The sequence below is a fragment of the Arvicanthis niloticus genome, chromosome 4, assembly GCF_011762505.2.
Source record: "Arvicanthis niloticus isolate mArvNil1 chromosome 4, mArvNil1.pat.X, whole genome shotgun sequence".
NCBI lineage: Eukaryota > Metazoa > Chordata > Mammalia > Rodentia > Muridae > Arvicanthis > Arvicanthis niloticus.
This window is the reverse complement of record NC_047661.1, coordinates 18,419,788-18,436,522: the sequence shown is the minus strand read 5'-3', so window position 1 is coordinate 18,436,522 and position 16,735 is coordinate 18,419,788. Positions and strand designations below refer to the sequence as shown.

General features: G+C 42.3%; 1 protein-coding gene across 23 annotated transcripts in view; it reads left to right on the top strand.

The window, feature by feature from the left end:
• The window catches only part of Pex5l (peroxisomal biogenesis factor 5 like), a 216,885-nt gene that overhangs the window by 185,235 nt on the left and 14,915 nt on the right, over positions 1–16,735 (top strand). For all 23 annotated transcript variants that reach the window (XM_076932270.1, XM_034500983.2, XM_034500981.2 and 20 more), the window contains one exon: positions 16,087–16,203. In XM_076932270.1, coding sequence (XP_076788385.1) covers positions 16,087–16,203 — 117 coding nt within the window. The remainder of the gene's footprint in view (positions 1–16,086; positions 16,204–16,735) is intronic.

Sequence of the window (16,735 nt, the reverse complement as noted above, 5' to 3'; positions counted from 1 at the left end):
TTGCAGTTCTTTAAGGGATTTTTGTGTTTCCTCTTTAAGGGCTTCTACCTGTTTACCTGTGTTCTCCTCAATTTCTTTGAGAGTGTCATTTATGTCCTAAAAAGGTCCCCTATCATCATCACTAGAAGTGATTTTAATTCTGAATCTTGCTTTCCTGGTGATATGGGGAGTTCAGGACTTTCTGTTGTGGGAGAACTAGGTTCTGATGATGCCAAGTACCCTGGGTTGTTGATGCTTATGTATTTCTTGCACTTGCCTTTCACCATCTGGATCTCCTTAGTGCTACCTGTGCTGTCTCTGACTGGAGCCTGTCTTTCCTATTATCTTGGTTCTGTCAGAACTGTTTGGGGTGGGTGTTGCTGCTGGGGTTAGAGCTGAAGCCCAAGATCTGCTCAGTGCTCAAGCACAGACCAGAAGGAACCAGTGCTCCTGGCCAAGAGTGAATTCCTGGGTCCCAGTGGGTCTCAGTTACTCCCTGTTTGGGGCAGGTGTTGCTGTCTCCTTACCTAAGATACTGCCTGGGTTAAAGTTTTTGGGAGCCTCGCCTCCTCTAGGTTTTGTGGGATTGGGTGCAGAGCTGAAGCCCAGGATCTGCTGCTCAGTGCTTGGGCACAGACCGGAAGGATGCACTCTATTTTTTAATTGACTCTTGGAATTATTCATTTACAACATTGAATATTTGGATTTCTTTCTTCTTTCCTTCCTTCCTTCCATTCTTTCTTTCTTTCTTTGCTTCTTTTTTTTCTTTCTTTTGGAAGTCTGCTGGCTTCTCCAGGTCTTTCTTTGACATCTCTGATCACTCTTATCTCTAAAGTTTTGAAATCTCAATGTGACATTTTACTCATTTCAGTATCTTTGGATTCAGCCATTGCATTGAGGTCCTCTGAGGAACCATGCTACCTTGCTTCCAATTTCTTTTCCCAGGAAGCCACATTTATATGGTTCCCTCTTTCCACAGCATTGCCCTTCTGTCTCTGCATACATTGTAGCCTTCCATCACTCGCTTTTTGAACGTCCTAACCCCTTCCTTTTTCTCTCATGTTCATTACAAATAGACATTAACCCCAAATAAACAAGACTGGAGAATGACCTTCTCATTCTGACCTCTTCTTTACCAGTCCTCTAGGGGAAGCTTCCAGCCAATGTCTTCTGAAATACACACTTAACACTCACATATCTTTTGGAAGATTAATCCCTAATTTAAATATGCTTTAATCTTCCTAACATCTGGAGAGTTAAATGATTCTGGGAAATTCCCTGTGTGGGAATAGAGTGTGTTTATAGTTTATGTCCACTTAGTTAAAATGTGGAGCTACAATTATCCCTGCAAACAGCATTTTAATTATTCAGATGTCATGGCAGCCCAGCATGGATACTAGTGACCTTTCCATTTCTCTTGAGTCAACAATGTTCTTCAGCCTCTAAGCATCCTCCTAGAAAATGAATCAAGAGAGAAAAGTTCATTTACATATGTATATGACTAGGTAAGTACAGAGATAAACAGATTTTAAGCACTCATTTTACATACCTTGCATGCAAAGTCAGACACCTATTGTTTCTTTGTTGTTGTTTTTTTTCTCTCATTCCTTTAGAACCTCAGTCAAAATAAAAGTTCCTTTTTAGTATTCTTTTGTAGTTTTCTTCTTGATAGAAAAGAGATTGAGGGCAAGATTCAAGATCAGCAGACTTGTATTTCTAAACAGAATGAACTTGGTTTGTCTCAACAAATTGACAAGAGACCAACTAAAGGGCTGTGTCTTGCTTTTCCTTCAGCCAAGATATTTGCCCAGCAATGGCCTTGATTGATCTTATAGTCAAGGACAATTTGTAAAATCAGAGCTGGGTGAAGGGAAAGAAGGCTGCATTGGAGAAAAGAATACGAATTTGACTTGGGTCCAGTGTTAGCACCTAGTGACTTAGACAGGCGGCTTATGAAGGTCAAATAAGGCAACATAGAAAGCTCTTTTAAAACTCACATGCTCAAGATTGACATTGCTTTCAACAGTTAACATTGATTAACATTGGTTATTGCTGCTTTAGAAGAGGCAAAGCAGTTTGTTGCTTATTGGTGTTTTTTTTCTCTCAGATTCACCCTCTCCTCTCCATTTCTGTTACACTACAGATGTTAAGTGTTCACTACAAAAGCCTCATAACTTACCTCCTACATCATACCATTTAGCTGGAGAAATGGTTGGACTAGGTTTTCTGAAGGCCGTTCCCTTCATGTCACCAATAATAAGTAGAATTGCAGACATCCCACTCCTGCCCTTAGCTTCATCTGTAACTGAAATAAAGCAGTTAAAGGTTAGATAGACATTGCTATGTTCTTGTAGCAGAATAATAGTATTAGGGGGTCTTACTCTAGGCCCAAGACCTATGTAGTCTCAGTTCTTGGCCACCTTAGCAGTGTCAGGTTCCATCTTATAAAGTGGGCCTTGAATCCAGTCAAAACGTGGTTGTCTAAGTGATTTAGTTACTTTCTATTGCTGTGGTAAAACACTATGACCAAAGCAATGCATTTTTAAAAAAATATTTAATTTGGGAGCTTATGGTTCCAGAGTGTTAAGGTACATGACCATCACTGGAGAGAGCAAGACATCCAGCATACATGGCACTAGAGCAGTATCTGAGTGCTAACATTTTAGTCCACAAGCATGAGGCAAAGAGATCCAACTGGGAATGGCATGGGTTATTTGAAAAGTCAAATCCTACACCTCTTCCAATAGGGCCACACCTCCTAATCCTTCCCAAACAGTTCCACCAACTGGGAACCACACATTCAAATATATGAGCCTCTGGAGGCCATTCTCATTCAAACTACCACATTACTTAATAACTGACCCAACCCACAGGCCTAGTTATTTCGTGGGCAGGAGAAGGACCGTAACCTAAAAGAAGAACGGGCGAGAAAGAGAATGGACTCAAGGAAGCAAATGCTTGTCAAGAGTCATATATTTGGGTGCAAAGCGCTTTTTTATAATACAGTTTACAAAGGGAGGGGTAAGAGGGATCCAGGTGGTGCAAAAGTACAGAATCTTCTCGGCCTGTGCCCTGAAACAATGGCGGTCTAACTGCTTTTTTCAAAAGATACGGTACACTGCTTTAAGTCTATAAGTCTATCTGTAACTGTCAAGCCGGACCTTGTGGTTGCCAGGCAGGATGAAGCTGCAGGGGACATTGTGCAGGTGGGAAGAGGTAGGGGTGAGGGTGAGAGGTGAGGGTCCTGGCTTCTGACAAATAACATTTATGCTGCCATTGCACCAGTATATCTTGTGGACAGGTCACTGTTGTAGGTCCTAACGTACTTATTTGTATGATATTGATGATTGCCAATTGAAAATAGTTTCTTGTATAGTGGTGGGAGCCAATTCAATCAGATTCTGTCTCAAACAAAAGGAGAATTATATGAATAAGTTGGTAGAAAGCTATGTAGACATATAAATTACATATGAAAATACACCATTAAGTGAAGATGAGATGTTTTAGCAACCTTGTCACTATATATGACATATGTCATATATATATATATATATATATATATAGAGAGAGAGAGAGAGAGAGAGAGACTATTTGCCTGTAGTCCAAGGCAGTCTGGCTCACAGCCCATTCTGTATGTATTGAACTGGATAAGATGTCATTAACACAGGCCTGTCGATATCATTACACACTGGTAAAATGCTTCCATCACTTTGAGTCTCTTCATCTTCACCTTTCTCCAGTAAGTCTCCTTGCCCTGCCTATCCCCTGTTTCTGATGTTACTGGGAGTTTAATGCTGGGAAACACTATTTTCTCTTGACCCATTCTCATGGGTTCAACACACCCTCTCCAGTGAGTCCAGTCAAAAGTGCCTAAAGCTCATATCATTAGCTATGGTTTTACTCTTCAAAAATAAATGCAGAATTTCTTATTAGAAATGTTTTTGTTCTTTGGGGGGATTTCATACATGCATGCAATGAAATATGACCATATACATTCCCATTTCTACCTCCAACATTCTTCATAACTTTCTCCTTACTTTATCTAGCTTTAATCACTCATACCCATCTGTGCTACACATATTTTCATGAATGTGGGGTTATCTGCTAGAACATGGAAAACTACCAGTAGAGACATCCTCTAAGAAAAGTGATTCTCCGTCCTCAGCAGCTCCCAACACTAACAGTAGCTCCTCAGTAAGGGGTGAGACCTGGAGATCAACTCTCCCATCTGTCGCTTCTCTATCTGACCAGCAGACAGGAACGACACAACTCGGAGTTCTTCTCAACGCAGTTTTATTCAGGATCCTTAACCATTCTCTCTCTATGGAAGCCCTTTTCTTATCTCTCTTTCTCTGGATACCCTTCTGTCCTCTCCTCTTTCTGGATGCCTTTCTAATCTCTCCTCTCTCTCTGGATGCCTTTCTCCTATCTCTCTAGGTGGTCTTCTGTTATCTCTCTTAACAGCCGTCCTTTTTACACCCCTGCCTGTCCCAATCAGCACCTGCCACGTGGGCATGCCTCGTTAGTGTACCTCAAACAGCCCGATCCTGCGTAGCAGCGAGTCTGTGCATTGTGGCTCAGTTAGGGAAAAACGCATGGTGAGCAAACTGCCAAGAAGCAGAGCTTGAGCGCACCTGCTCCTCGCTCGAGCGCACCCGCTCTTCACACCCATCTATGCTGGAATTTTGATCAGGTTGATCTTTCTGAGACCTTTTGTAGCTAACCAGAGTTGGTGTGAGTTTATGAATCTAATACGTGTTTACCCTTAAAACCATAAAACCACACAGACTACAATGTACTCTGCACCATACCTAAGCTTGCCAAAGACACTCCATTCATTTATGTCAGATCCAAACTCTACATCACAGCCCTGTTGGCCTAGCCTAATCTCTATCCCAGACCTAATACCCCAGTAAGGCTCCTCATAGCTCTCTCCCCTCTCTCTCCTTCTCCTTTGGCCTGTCTCCCTCTCTTATTATCTCATCCTCAACCTTTCTGTTATCACCCTTTTTTCTCTTGTCCTTCCTGCACTAATATCTAAGCAAGCATGAAGTCCTATTGATCCTGTGACCTGTCTCTCAGATTCACCATTTATCCCATCTCTGCTGCATACACCCTACTCTAGTTTTCGCTGTCTCTTGTGTAGACAATGGGAACAGTTCAAACCAGACTCACACCAGTGTAGGGAATTCAGGTTCCTATTTACCCCCACTTTTTGCTTCATCTATAGCAATCTTCCTAAAACATGGACTGTTTTATTCCCCCTTAGAGCAGTGCAAATCCACTCACCTAACTGTAAAGTCCTGTACAATCTTCACCTCTCTTAGCTCTTCACCCTCAACCCTGACTCCTCCCATGGGGATGTCTACACTGGCCCCAAATAAAGCATCAGTTCTCAGACAAGAAAGGTCAGCTTCCCAGCATCTGTACACAGTGTACTCCTCTCTAGAAATGTTCACCTTGCCCTCTGACCCAGCTAACTTCCTCACAATTCTGGAGTCCCAGCTGACTTTCAGTGCCTCTGACTACCACGTCGAGCTCGGATTCCCCCGTCTCTGCCCTTCTCTCTTCTCTTACAGCTCTGTGCTGCTGCTTCTCTGCACCCACAGCTTCCCAGCATTATTTCCCCCTCTGCTTCCAGACAGCACCATTTCTCTATCTCCTTCCTCTGTGTCCCCAGACTGCACCCTTCCTATACCCTTGTCTCTGTCCCCCAAACCCCAGCCTCTGAAGACAGGCTCAGCACCTCCCTTCTTCATCACTGCCCTGTGATAGAAAACACTGTCTGCCATAGGGGAAGGCTGTCAGTAAAGTTTGCTGAATATGCAAATTAAGTATGAACAGATACATAATAAATTACTTGGGAGAAATGCTGCCTGTCATATTTTTAAGATTGCCTCAATCAAAGAAAATCTGTACCAAAAAAAATCAATTTACGAAGACATTAGAAGGCATTAGATTATAGTGTTGTTTCTCTTTTTAAACGTGTGTGTCTGATTTTTCAAACTGTGTTCCTAATTATGTAATGGATCCTGCTTCAGCCTGGCAGATCTCACCCCAGCACAAGTTATGTAGCTGAAATGGAGAGATGTTGGTCCATCAGTCTCCTGTGGATCTGTATCTGTCAGGGTCTGTGGAATAGATGCTTACAGAATAAATTTCCTTCCAAGTCAATGGAGTCTTCCACCTGGCATTTTATTGGTCTGATCATCTGCTGTTTTGAAATTGGGTACATCCAAGAAGCTAGATCCAATGTCTAGTATCCTTGGCAGAGAAAATGTTTCTCTAATTCTGTCCAAATTAAGCCTCACAGACAAATAAATCAATACACAGGGAGAATGTGTGATGATTTGGGCCATCTGGAAATTTTCTGAAGCCTTGGTGGCCATTAAGGGAGCTCTAAGACACCTAGCTCCACAATCTCCAGACACAGCCAGATACCAGTTCACGGTAAAAGGGGCATGTCCATATTACCAACACCAAACTCTGGCCTGGGTGTTCTGCAAAGCTCATGGTCCTGGCTTGCAGAAAGCCATCTTGAGCCATCTTCATACTCAAGCTCCAGAAATCACAGGCTGAATCCAGGCTCGGTTTTCACATCTGGGTAGCCAAGTCACTGAGGGAAAAAGAAAGAAAAAGGGCTGGGAGACAACTCAAACAGAGCACCTGTAGGAAAAAACCACACAGCATGAGGACCACAGAAAGCTGGGCACACTGGCGCATTCTTTTAATCCCAGTGCAATAGAAGTAGAGATAACAGATACCTCAGATACACTGGCTGAACAATCTAGCCTAACAGGGGAGCCCCATGTCCAGTGAACGACCTGTCCCACAAAACAAGACAATTCCACATATGAGCACACACAGAAAAAGATAACAAAAAACAAAGGTTGTCATGATAACAGTGTACAGAATCAACCTCGAAACCAGTATAGGGGTGTGTGTGTGTGTGTGTGTGTGTGTGTGTGTGTGTGTGTGCTTTTAGACTTTTCCTGACAAAATGGCAGAGCCAGATATTTTTGTGTTTGGGGAGCAGGGGGGATACTATTTGATTTTAATTTTGGTTTCTTTTTATTTTTTTCTTTTCAAATAATATATTTTTATTCTTTGAAAGTTTTATCTCTGTATACCACTAATACTCCCCCAAGTGCCTGACCCCATTTCTATACTAATTTTATGTGGGTTTTTTTTTTTTTAATTATCAATAACCTGAGTTTAACTGGTGCTACCCATATGTGCATGGTATATAGTCATTCACTGCAGCACATACCCAGAGGAGAATGACTGTCTTTCAGCAGCCATCAGCCGCAAGTAGCTCCCCCATAAGGGATGGGGTCTTTTAGGAACTGTCTCAATCTTGTAAAGTTCTTGTGCAAGTCACCACACCTTGTATGAGTTGCTGCACTCAACATCCATTCCATGTCCAGAAGTTGACCTTCCATAGTCTCCTCCCTGTCCCATGGCTCTTAAGTCAATTCTTCTCCAAAGTTCACAGAGGCTTGGGTGGTAGAGATTAATATACATGACCCATTCTCAGCTGAGCCCTCAACTGTGATGAGTCTCTGTAGTGACTGGCTCCTACTACAAAAAGAACCTTCCCAATCAAAGTCAAGAGTAGCATGACTGTATTTTATTGCAATACCAATGGTCCAGCACTTCGTAAAACATCTGATGTCTTTTCCTCCTCCATCAGACTGAATAGCACCTTCTGGCTGCATGTCAGCTAGCCAGCAGGGAGAGAATTCCCTGCTTGGTTCAGATTTATTTATATCTTTCCTGCCTCTAAGTGGTATCTTCACCCATGGAGTTCTATCACCTAGTTATGGTGGGCATCCAAGAGCAACAACAATAGTCTATATTTGTTGGATGCTTCTAGGTCCTCCTTGACCAGTAGTAAGTCATAGGAAGGTATCCTATGCCTAGCATTGAGATTTTCATTTAATAATCTTCTGGAAACTTAATTGTCTACCTACACAGGGTACTTGTGTTCAAAATCCATACATAGATATATAGATACAGATATATTCACAAATGAGGATTTCCATAATGCTTCTTTGTGTATCCTTAGCTTTGGCTAAGTTACTCCCTGCCTTTCCCACTTCCCAAGCCCCCCTCCATCCCCATTTAAACAGTTAACTCAAGTAAACCCTCGTTTCCTCTCATATCACCTGTGCTCTCTTGTCCCCTCTAGCTGACCATTTCCTTGGATTGGAAGATCATAGATTTTTCATGTATTTATTTTCATGCATCTTTCTGCAACACCTCATTCCCCACTCCCCACCCTCCTAGCTTTCCACTCCAGCATCCTCCCTCTCTACTTTCACTTACCTGTATTTTGCTGTCCTCTGTCCCTCAGTGGCCTGTTCCTGACTACTCCAGTTAAAGGCACAAAACAAAAGAGTTAAAACTGGGATCCATGTATGAGAAAGAACATTGCATTTTTTTTTTCTTTCTGAACCTGGATAACCTCTGTCAGCATAGTTTTTCCAGTCCCATCTATTTGCCTGCAAATTTAATTATGTATTTTTTCTTTACAGCTGAGCAATATTCCATTATGTGTATGCACCACGTTTTCCCTATCCGCTCATAAAACTGATGGCAACTGGGTTGATTCCATTCCCTAGCTATGTAAGCAGAGCTGCAGGGAACATGGATGTGCCAGTGTCTCAGGATATAAAGTCTGTCTGGTCTATGCCCAGGATTAATGCCATTTGGTCACATTGTAGTTCTGTTCTTAAGTTTTTAAGGACCCCCCCCTCTAAAATTGACTTCTTTATAGATGTATTGATTTCCACCCCCACCAACAGTGAAGAAGGACTTATCTTCCTCCACAGGCTCTCTAACATCTGTTATAAGATTTCTTGATGACAGCCATTCTGACCGTAGTGAGATGGGATGTCTAAATGATTTTAATCTGTATTTCCCTGATAGCTAAGGATGTTGATGGGTTTCTAAACCATCTCCAGGCCATTTACCTCTCTTCTTCTGAGAACTTTTTGTTTAGTTCTATACATCATTTTAATTGAGTTGTTTGTCTTCTTTATTTTTCAAAGGTTTTTTTGCATATTCTAGACACAAATCCCTGTTTGATGGATACATAGTAAAGATTATCTCCCCTTCTGTGGATTGCCTCTTCAGCCAGTTGACAGTTTCCTTTGCTATATAGAAGTTTTTAAGTTCATGAGATCCCATTTTGTCAGCTGTGGGTCTGACTTCATGTACTGTGAGAGGCCTCTGCAGCAGGTCGGTACCTTGAGTGCTAGAGAGATGGCTCAGCAGTTAAGAACTCTGACTGTTCTGGCAGAAGACCCAGGTTCTAGTCAACAGCCTGATGACTCTACCATCCATCACTGCAGTTCCAGGGGAGCTATTGCCCTCTTCTGGCTTCTGTAAGTACTGCACACACATAGTACGCAAACAAGCATGCAGGCAAAACACCCATGCACATTTTAAAAATCTTTTTAAAAGAACATATAAGTTGAGCCACATTCCCTACTTTATCACCTGGCAGCTTCAGAGTATCAGATCTTATGTTGAGTTTCTTGATTCATTTGGAGTTCACTTTGTTCAAGGTGAGAGATAAGATCAAGCTTCATTTTCTGTGTGTAAAAATCTAGGTTTCCCAGCACCATTTGTTGACAATGTTATGTTTTCTTCAATGTATATTTTATTTTGTCAAAAGTCATGTCGCTGTAGTTGTGTAGACTTACATCTGAGCCTTCTATTTCATCAACCTATGAGTTTATTTTTAGGCCAATGTCATGCAGTTTTTAATACTATGACTCAGTTCTTAAAAATTCAAAAAGGATAGGGGAAAATATCCTACATTAGCCTACCTAGATTAGTATTAAATATATAAAGCCTGTGTTCTTTATGATTCTTCTAACCGAGTAGTCCTTCTGGTGGCTCATTCTCTCATGAAAAGAACAGGAATAAGGAGAAGCTGGCCTTTCCCTGGACCCTGGCAGGTAGTTGTATTCAGAACCCCCTCTGAGCACAGCTCCATCCACCAATCCAAGTTTATCATTTCACTTGGTGCTCACAAATGCCCACTCAGTGACTGTTTCTCCCACCAGTCTCCAGGGACACAGAGAGAGAGCCGTTTTCTTATTCGGGGTCACACTACTCACTGTGAAGGTCACACCTAGGGTTCTAGACTGCTCTAACTTCAGAGCTGCCCCTCTCAGCTCGTGTTCCTGAAATAAATCATCTCTGTGCTATTAGCTTTTTAGGCCCTGACCAGCCACAGAAGTTGCCATTTGTCATCTACCAGAATAGTTCCTTTATCGTGGCTCTTCTCTTGGTAAAATTATTTTAAATGTTATATTAAAAACAATAATTTTTTAAAAAAGAAACCCTGTGGAGAAAGAAAGGCCAGAAGCTGCTGAGAAATGCCAGTACACTAAATAGTAACTTTTTCATGTTCTTTGTCCATTCTGCATGCATAATTATATATATTTGCAAAGGCTATTTTGAATAACTGGTTACTACTGAAAAGCTAAGTACTATCAAATGATTTGTCTTCTCAGAAACAGGCAAGATTTATTTTCATTTCCACATCCACATTCTGGGCCTCAATCTAAGCAGTTTTTGAGCTGAATTCCAAAAACTGTGAACACACACCCACACTTGCCACATATATGCATACATACATATAAGCATGAGCAGACAAATGTTCAGATGCAGGTACACATTATTCATATACACATAGCACACAGGTGCACAGCACATATCTCAAGCCATCAACATAGAACGTCTAAGCAGAAAGAACTCTGATACAGAGCCGAGAAAAAAGGCTCCGTCAGTAAATTGCCTGTCAGTCAAGCAAGAAAACCTGAGAGGTCCTCAGAACAACGAGAAGCAGGGTAACACAACACACTCCTGTGATCTGAGTGCTGGGGAGGCAGAGGAATGGGATCTGTGGGGCTCTCTGTTCAGCCAGCCTAGCTGAACAAGTAAGAAACACTATCCCCCAAAACAGGGTTGACAGCAACTGAGGAAGACACTGGACATCAATTAGCCTCTGACCCCCACTGCACGCATGTACACACAATACACACACACCATATATATGTATATACAACACAGTCCACAGCATACATATGTATACACAACACACACACCATATATATACAAACAGACATACTTTATACTTATGTATACTAACACACACACACACCATACATATGGATACACAAGCCTTACACACATACACCACATCGGAGAGAGAATTGAAACAATTAAGCTTTCTTTAAAAAAAAAAAGTTTACCACCAAAATAAAATGCTTGCTAGCAATTTTTTAAAAATGGGATATTCTGAAAAGTATAAGAAAAGACTATGGAGCAAATTCCTCCTAACTGCATCCCTTAAAAGCATTGCTGCTTGCACACTGATCTGCAGCCATTTTCCCTGTAGCATGTTCCCCCAGCACCAGGGAATGTTACACAATGGCCAGTGTTTATGATGCTATTCATAAACATGGTTTTAATTGCTACTTAGCAGCCCGTTCTAGAGGCTCTGCTGTAATTTTCTTAACTTTGCTCTAAGTTCCTGAATAATTAGGTGGAAAACAAAGATTTAAATGGAAAGAAGAGGAGTATCTAGAAGAAGAATTGGTATTTACAGGAAATTAAATCACCAAGCAATATAGAGGATAGAGATTGGAATTTTGGGGTCGTAAAAAAATATTTTATTGTACTCTCTGTCTTTCTCAATGATATAAAAATACAAGATACTTTTATTGTAATGTTTACATTATTTTGAGAATTTTACACATGCATACAGTGTATTTGGATCATATTACCCTTCCTTCTTCTCTGTTACCCATCAGCCCTTCCCAACTCTCGGTGCTCTCTTTATTTTTAAATAGCCCACTGCTTCTAGTTTATGATGCTCATATACTAATGAGTATAGGGCCATCCACTGGAATATGGTCTACCTACGAGGGACCATAGCCCGAAGGAATACTAACTCTTGAACCCCCCAGAAACTGTCAACTCTTCACAGCTCCTCAGTTAGGAGCTGAGGCTGGTGAGCCTTTGCTTCCTTCATGCTGGAATGGTGGATGACTTGATCTTATGCAGTCAACCACAGTTGCCATGGTTTTATGGGCACAGTGGCCCCATCATGTCAAGAAGATAGTGTTTTACTCCAGTCCTCTCCAACTTCTGTCTCTTACAGTCTTTCTGCCCCCTTCTCCTAAATAGCCCCTGAGCCTTGGGGCAAGCTTGTGATATAGATCTCCCGTTTGTGACTGACATCCACAAATATCCACTGAAATCATTGACATAATTCTCATTTTCTCATCAGAACAATTCATGTGAACTTCTATTGTATCTTCATTTCAAGAATAAAGAAGACAACACCCAGAGAGGACTTGCAGACAGTCATACATGGAGTAAAGGAGTTGACCCCATGTCTATCTGAAAGGACCTCTGTTTTCCTAATCACTATACTGTATATCCCTAGGTTGACTGTTGAATATATGCTGTAGATATCATTAGAAGGCTGACATTAAAATGGAAACAAATTCCAAATAATTACTCACTTCTAGGGGGTCTTAACAGCTTTTCAATTGTTCAAAACACCATGATCAAGACTGCTTATAGAATTGTTAATTTGGGGGCTTACAGTTTCAGAGGTTAGATTCCATGACCATCACAGAAGGGAATATTGCAGCAAGCAGATAGGCATGGCACCAGAACAGTAGCTGAGAGCTTCCATCTCGATCCACAAGCAAATGGCAAAGAGAGCTAACTGGGAATGAGATGGGCTTTTTGAAACCTCAAAGCCCACCACCACCACCAGTGACACACCTCCTCCAACAAGACCACACCTCCTAATGGTTCCACACACTGGGGACCATTAATATGAGCCAATAGGGGCCATTCGTCAAACCACTACTTGGTATAAGCAGATTCATTTGTTACATATCAGTTCTGGAAAATGGTCTACTAAGAGCCCAGAACAGCTAAGGAAATGGTCAGTAAATAAAATCCCTTGGTCATGTCTAAAATGTTTAGAATTCAAATATGTTGGAGGTTTTTCTCAACTTCATTAAAAATGGGGCAGGGAGCTGTGTTAATTGCAGCTATGGCAATGAAGTCTGGGTTCTGAGACTGAGTTGAAATTGATGATGCTAAAAGTATTCTGTAATTAAATGAAAACTGTGCTCTGCAGCTTAATTAGTCTGCTGTGACTTAGTTTAAGTGGAAACAGTAAATCTTACTGAATCTCATTAAGTGGGAGCCAGCAGCCCCACCTCACCTGAAGTTCTGTTTCCTAGGGAGGTAGGATCTACACACGTACTCCTCTAGTGTGAGACATGGGAAAGGTGACCCAGCTGTACACAGTATGGAAGCCCTCTATCTTCCATTCAGGTTATAGAGGGCTTCAAGGACTCTCGAGAGCATGAGTGGCTGGCTTTCTAGGAATGTGAAGGCACTGACTGACCTCTCAAACAGCTAGGCAGTATGATGGGAGTTAGATCAACATTGTAAGGTTCCCTTGGTGGGCTCTTCTTCTCCACAGATGGATGGGACCTGCGTCTTTGAGATATGTTTTCTTCATACTTGTCAGTATTTAATCATAATCAGGCTTAACAGGGCTTAAAAGAGGGAAATTTATTCAGGGGCTTTGTTGTTTCATGTTACTAATTAATTACAAAAGCAAACCATACCCATCACAGAAAATTCAGGAAATACAAAGTTTGAAACAAGAACCCTCCCCTCCACCAGCCTCCCCATCCCTTGTGAACACTCTCGTGTGCTGCCTCGTGTTTCCCAGGGCTGCTGCTGTCTGAGAGTCTCCTGTTTGCACATCTTGCTGTCTACTAGGAAGATGCCTTAAAGGGAAATCTTTTCTTTCATCCCCAACCTTAGCCTTCACACTGTTCCCTTTGCTTACATCTCAGACATTATCAGTCCACATGCTGCTTCCATCTCAGACATTATCAATCCACATGCTGCTTCTATAAGGGAAGGCCTCTGCATGGCAGAACACACTTCTGTGCTGGGAATGAATGTTCCAGAACTGACAGGGAGGACATAAAGACCCCCTGCTTATTCAGTAGCTTGGAGTACATCACACTGGCTGACTCTTATTCCCTAAATGCTTGGGTTCAAGATAAATATGTTGTGATGACCATTTAGGCAACTTTGAAGAAGAGCTCTCATGTCAGGTTGGTACTGTCCTGGCAGGTCAGAAGGATGGAAAGGAGGTTGCCCTCAACCAGGGTTGTGGTGGTTCAGCAGGTCACCAGACTTAAGGTTCCAAAGCTGTTCGAGATATGCAGGGGAAGAGCCTGGATCTCAGCTCCAGACTGAGGAGTCCAAGCAATACCTCCAACTGCTTCTTCATAGGGTTTTAAGAAATCAAGATGCCTTTTGAGCATCTAAAAAGTGACACAAAATTTGGACAGCTAACACTGTGCTATAGGAAACAAGGATCTAACTGCTGCTAACAGCCATGGAGCCAGCCCTCTCTAAGTGATCCCCAGAAGTTCAGCATCTCTCTGTTTCCCTGCCATTGAGAATCAGGGTTCCAACCACTGCACCCCTCTTCCCTTATTCATGATTCTGAGGTGAAATAGGTATGCCAGAAAATTATCAGAAGGTATGCACCAGCATCCTTCAAGCCACAACCCACAAGCCTTCATCTTTCTCTACCCCTGAGAAGTACCACTCCCACTTTCATGGCTCCTAGGTCCTTTGAGAGACTCACTCCTTTCTACTTGCTCTGGATACCTTAAGTACTCTCTTCAGGCCTAATAACACTGAAGCCAACCCGGGGTGGGGGGACAGCTTGCACAGACAGTTCTGCCTGAGTTGAAAAGCCCACACTGCCCCTCATGAAGTAAGAGGGTGAATGCCCGGGCTTTACTGATAGAACATGAATTGGAAAGTTAAAAAGAAAATAATATATGCTGACATACAGGCAGTCACCTTTCCACAGAAAAGACAACGGTGCATAGGCAAACGAGGTACTCCTGTCCTGTACCAGAAGACAAAGCTTGATATAAGCAGATGGCACTGGCCTTGGAAGGCAACCGGGTCTGAAATCCTGTGACTCCCTCACCAGAGCAGTAACCTCAGGCTTCCTGCCCTCCTGGTATGGTGTTCAGCACATAGCAAGGTTAATTCTCCTTGTTTGTGCCCAGGGCACAAACCTAAGTTCCTTCCCAGGCAGCCCCAGAGAGCTGTTCCAATTCTTTATATTCTAGAAGCAACTCAGGTTCAGGCCTCCCTTCTTAAAACTACATCTGCTACCACATGTGAAACTGTCTGAGTACGGGGGTGCCCAACTTAGGATAGCTTAATATAATATAGTTTAACTTCACAATGGTGTATAAGTGGCATCCACTCAATATGAACTAAACTTCGAATTTTGACCTTTACCTGGACTGTCAATATGCAGTAGGGTTTCCCCCACCATGCTGGGGAGCGGTCAAGCACACAACTGCAAAAGTAAACACCCGGTACTCCGCAGTGGGCTGTATCATTAATGCACAATGCTCAGTAGATTAGGTTCATTAATTCATTAACGTCTGTTCATAGAATCTTCAACTTGCTGTGGATTTATTTGGTGATAACACCATCATCAACGGAGAAGCAACCGTGGTGAATTATTAGCTGATTTATTGGTATAGACAGTGTTAGTGGTTATTTTTCTGCTGAAGAAAATCACAGCTGGGGCTAAGAATGTCAGTCAGTTGGTAGAGTGCTTACCTAGAATGTGCAAATCCCTGGGTTTGATCCCCAGCACCACATAAACCCAATGTATTGCACACACTCTCAACACTCAGGAGTTGGAGATAGGAGGATCAAAAATTCAAAGTCCTCCTCAGTTACATGGTAAGTTTGAGGCCAACCTGGAGGACAGGAGACCCTGTCTCAAACAAACAAACAAACAAACCAAAAGTCAGAGCTAATCCACTTTAACCACTGGGTACCCTGCAGAAGAGTCACCCGCTCCGGAGCCTTTGCCCACTTAAATATTCCTTCTCTCCCTCCCACTTGATCTATGGGGGAAACCGTATCTCTAGGAACAAAGCAGGTAAACACAGTGTGATTCTCAGTCCATTTCTCTCTATTTCTCCTGCTTTTTAGTCAGATACAGAGTTCTGGGATAAGATGCAGGCAGAATGGGAAGAAATGGCCCGGAGGAACTGGATATCCGAGAACCAGGAAGCGCAGAACCAAGTCACCGTCTCAGCCAGTGAGAAGGTAACGAAATCTGTCCTCAAATGCTAGCAAGAGTCCTCAGACTCATCAGATCACATGTTATGGACCACATAGTAACTACGTTATTTAAAAAAAAAAAAAAAAAAAAAAAAAAAAAAAAACCTAGGAATTAAAAGTAGTTTGATGTCAACATGACCTAGAAGAAACTGTAATTGATGGGAAATAGGTAACTCTGGTGTTTGAGGGTAGCTTACCCAAAGTGAAATCTCCCTCTTTAACACTGTTCTCACAGTTTGCCACCTGACCAAAGCCTGCCCTGTGGTCAGGTACAGAACTTTTAGAGTGGGTTCTACAAGAATTAGGCTAACCCCACGGTAGCTCTTTGCCAGTCACCTGTCCTGATTATATAAAGCAAAGAAGGCTCAGGCTGTATCTCATGGTGTTATGGTACTACTATCTGCAAAGGTGCTTGGTATAAAGAATGGTCTTCATGCAACCCAGTGGAGCCCAAAGGGTTATGCAGAGATACTCCCCTGATGAGAGCCCTGGAGAATAGGAAGGTCTGGTGAACCAC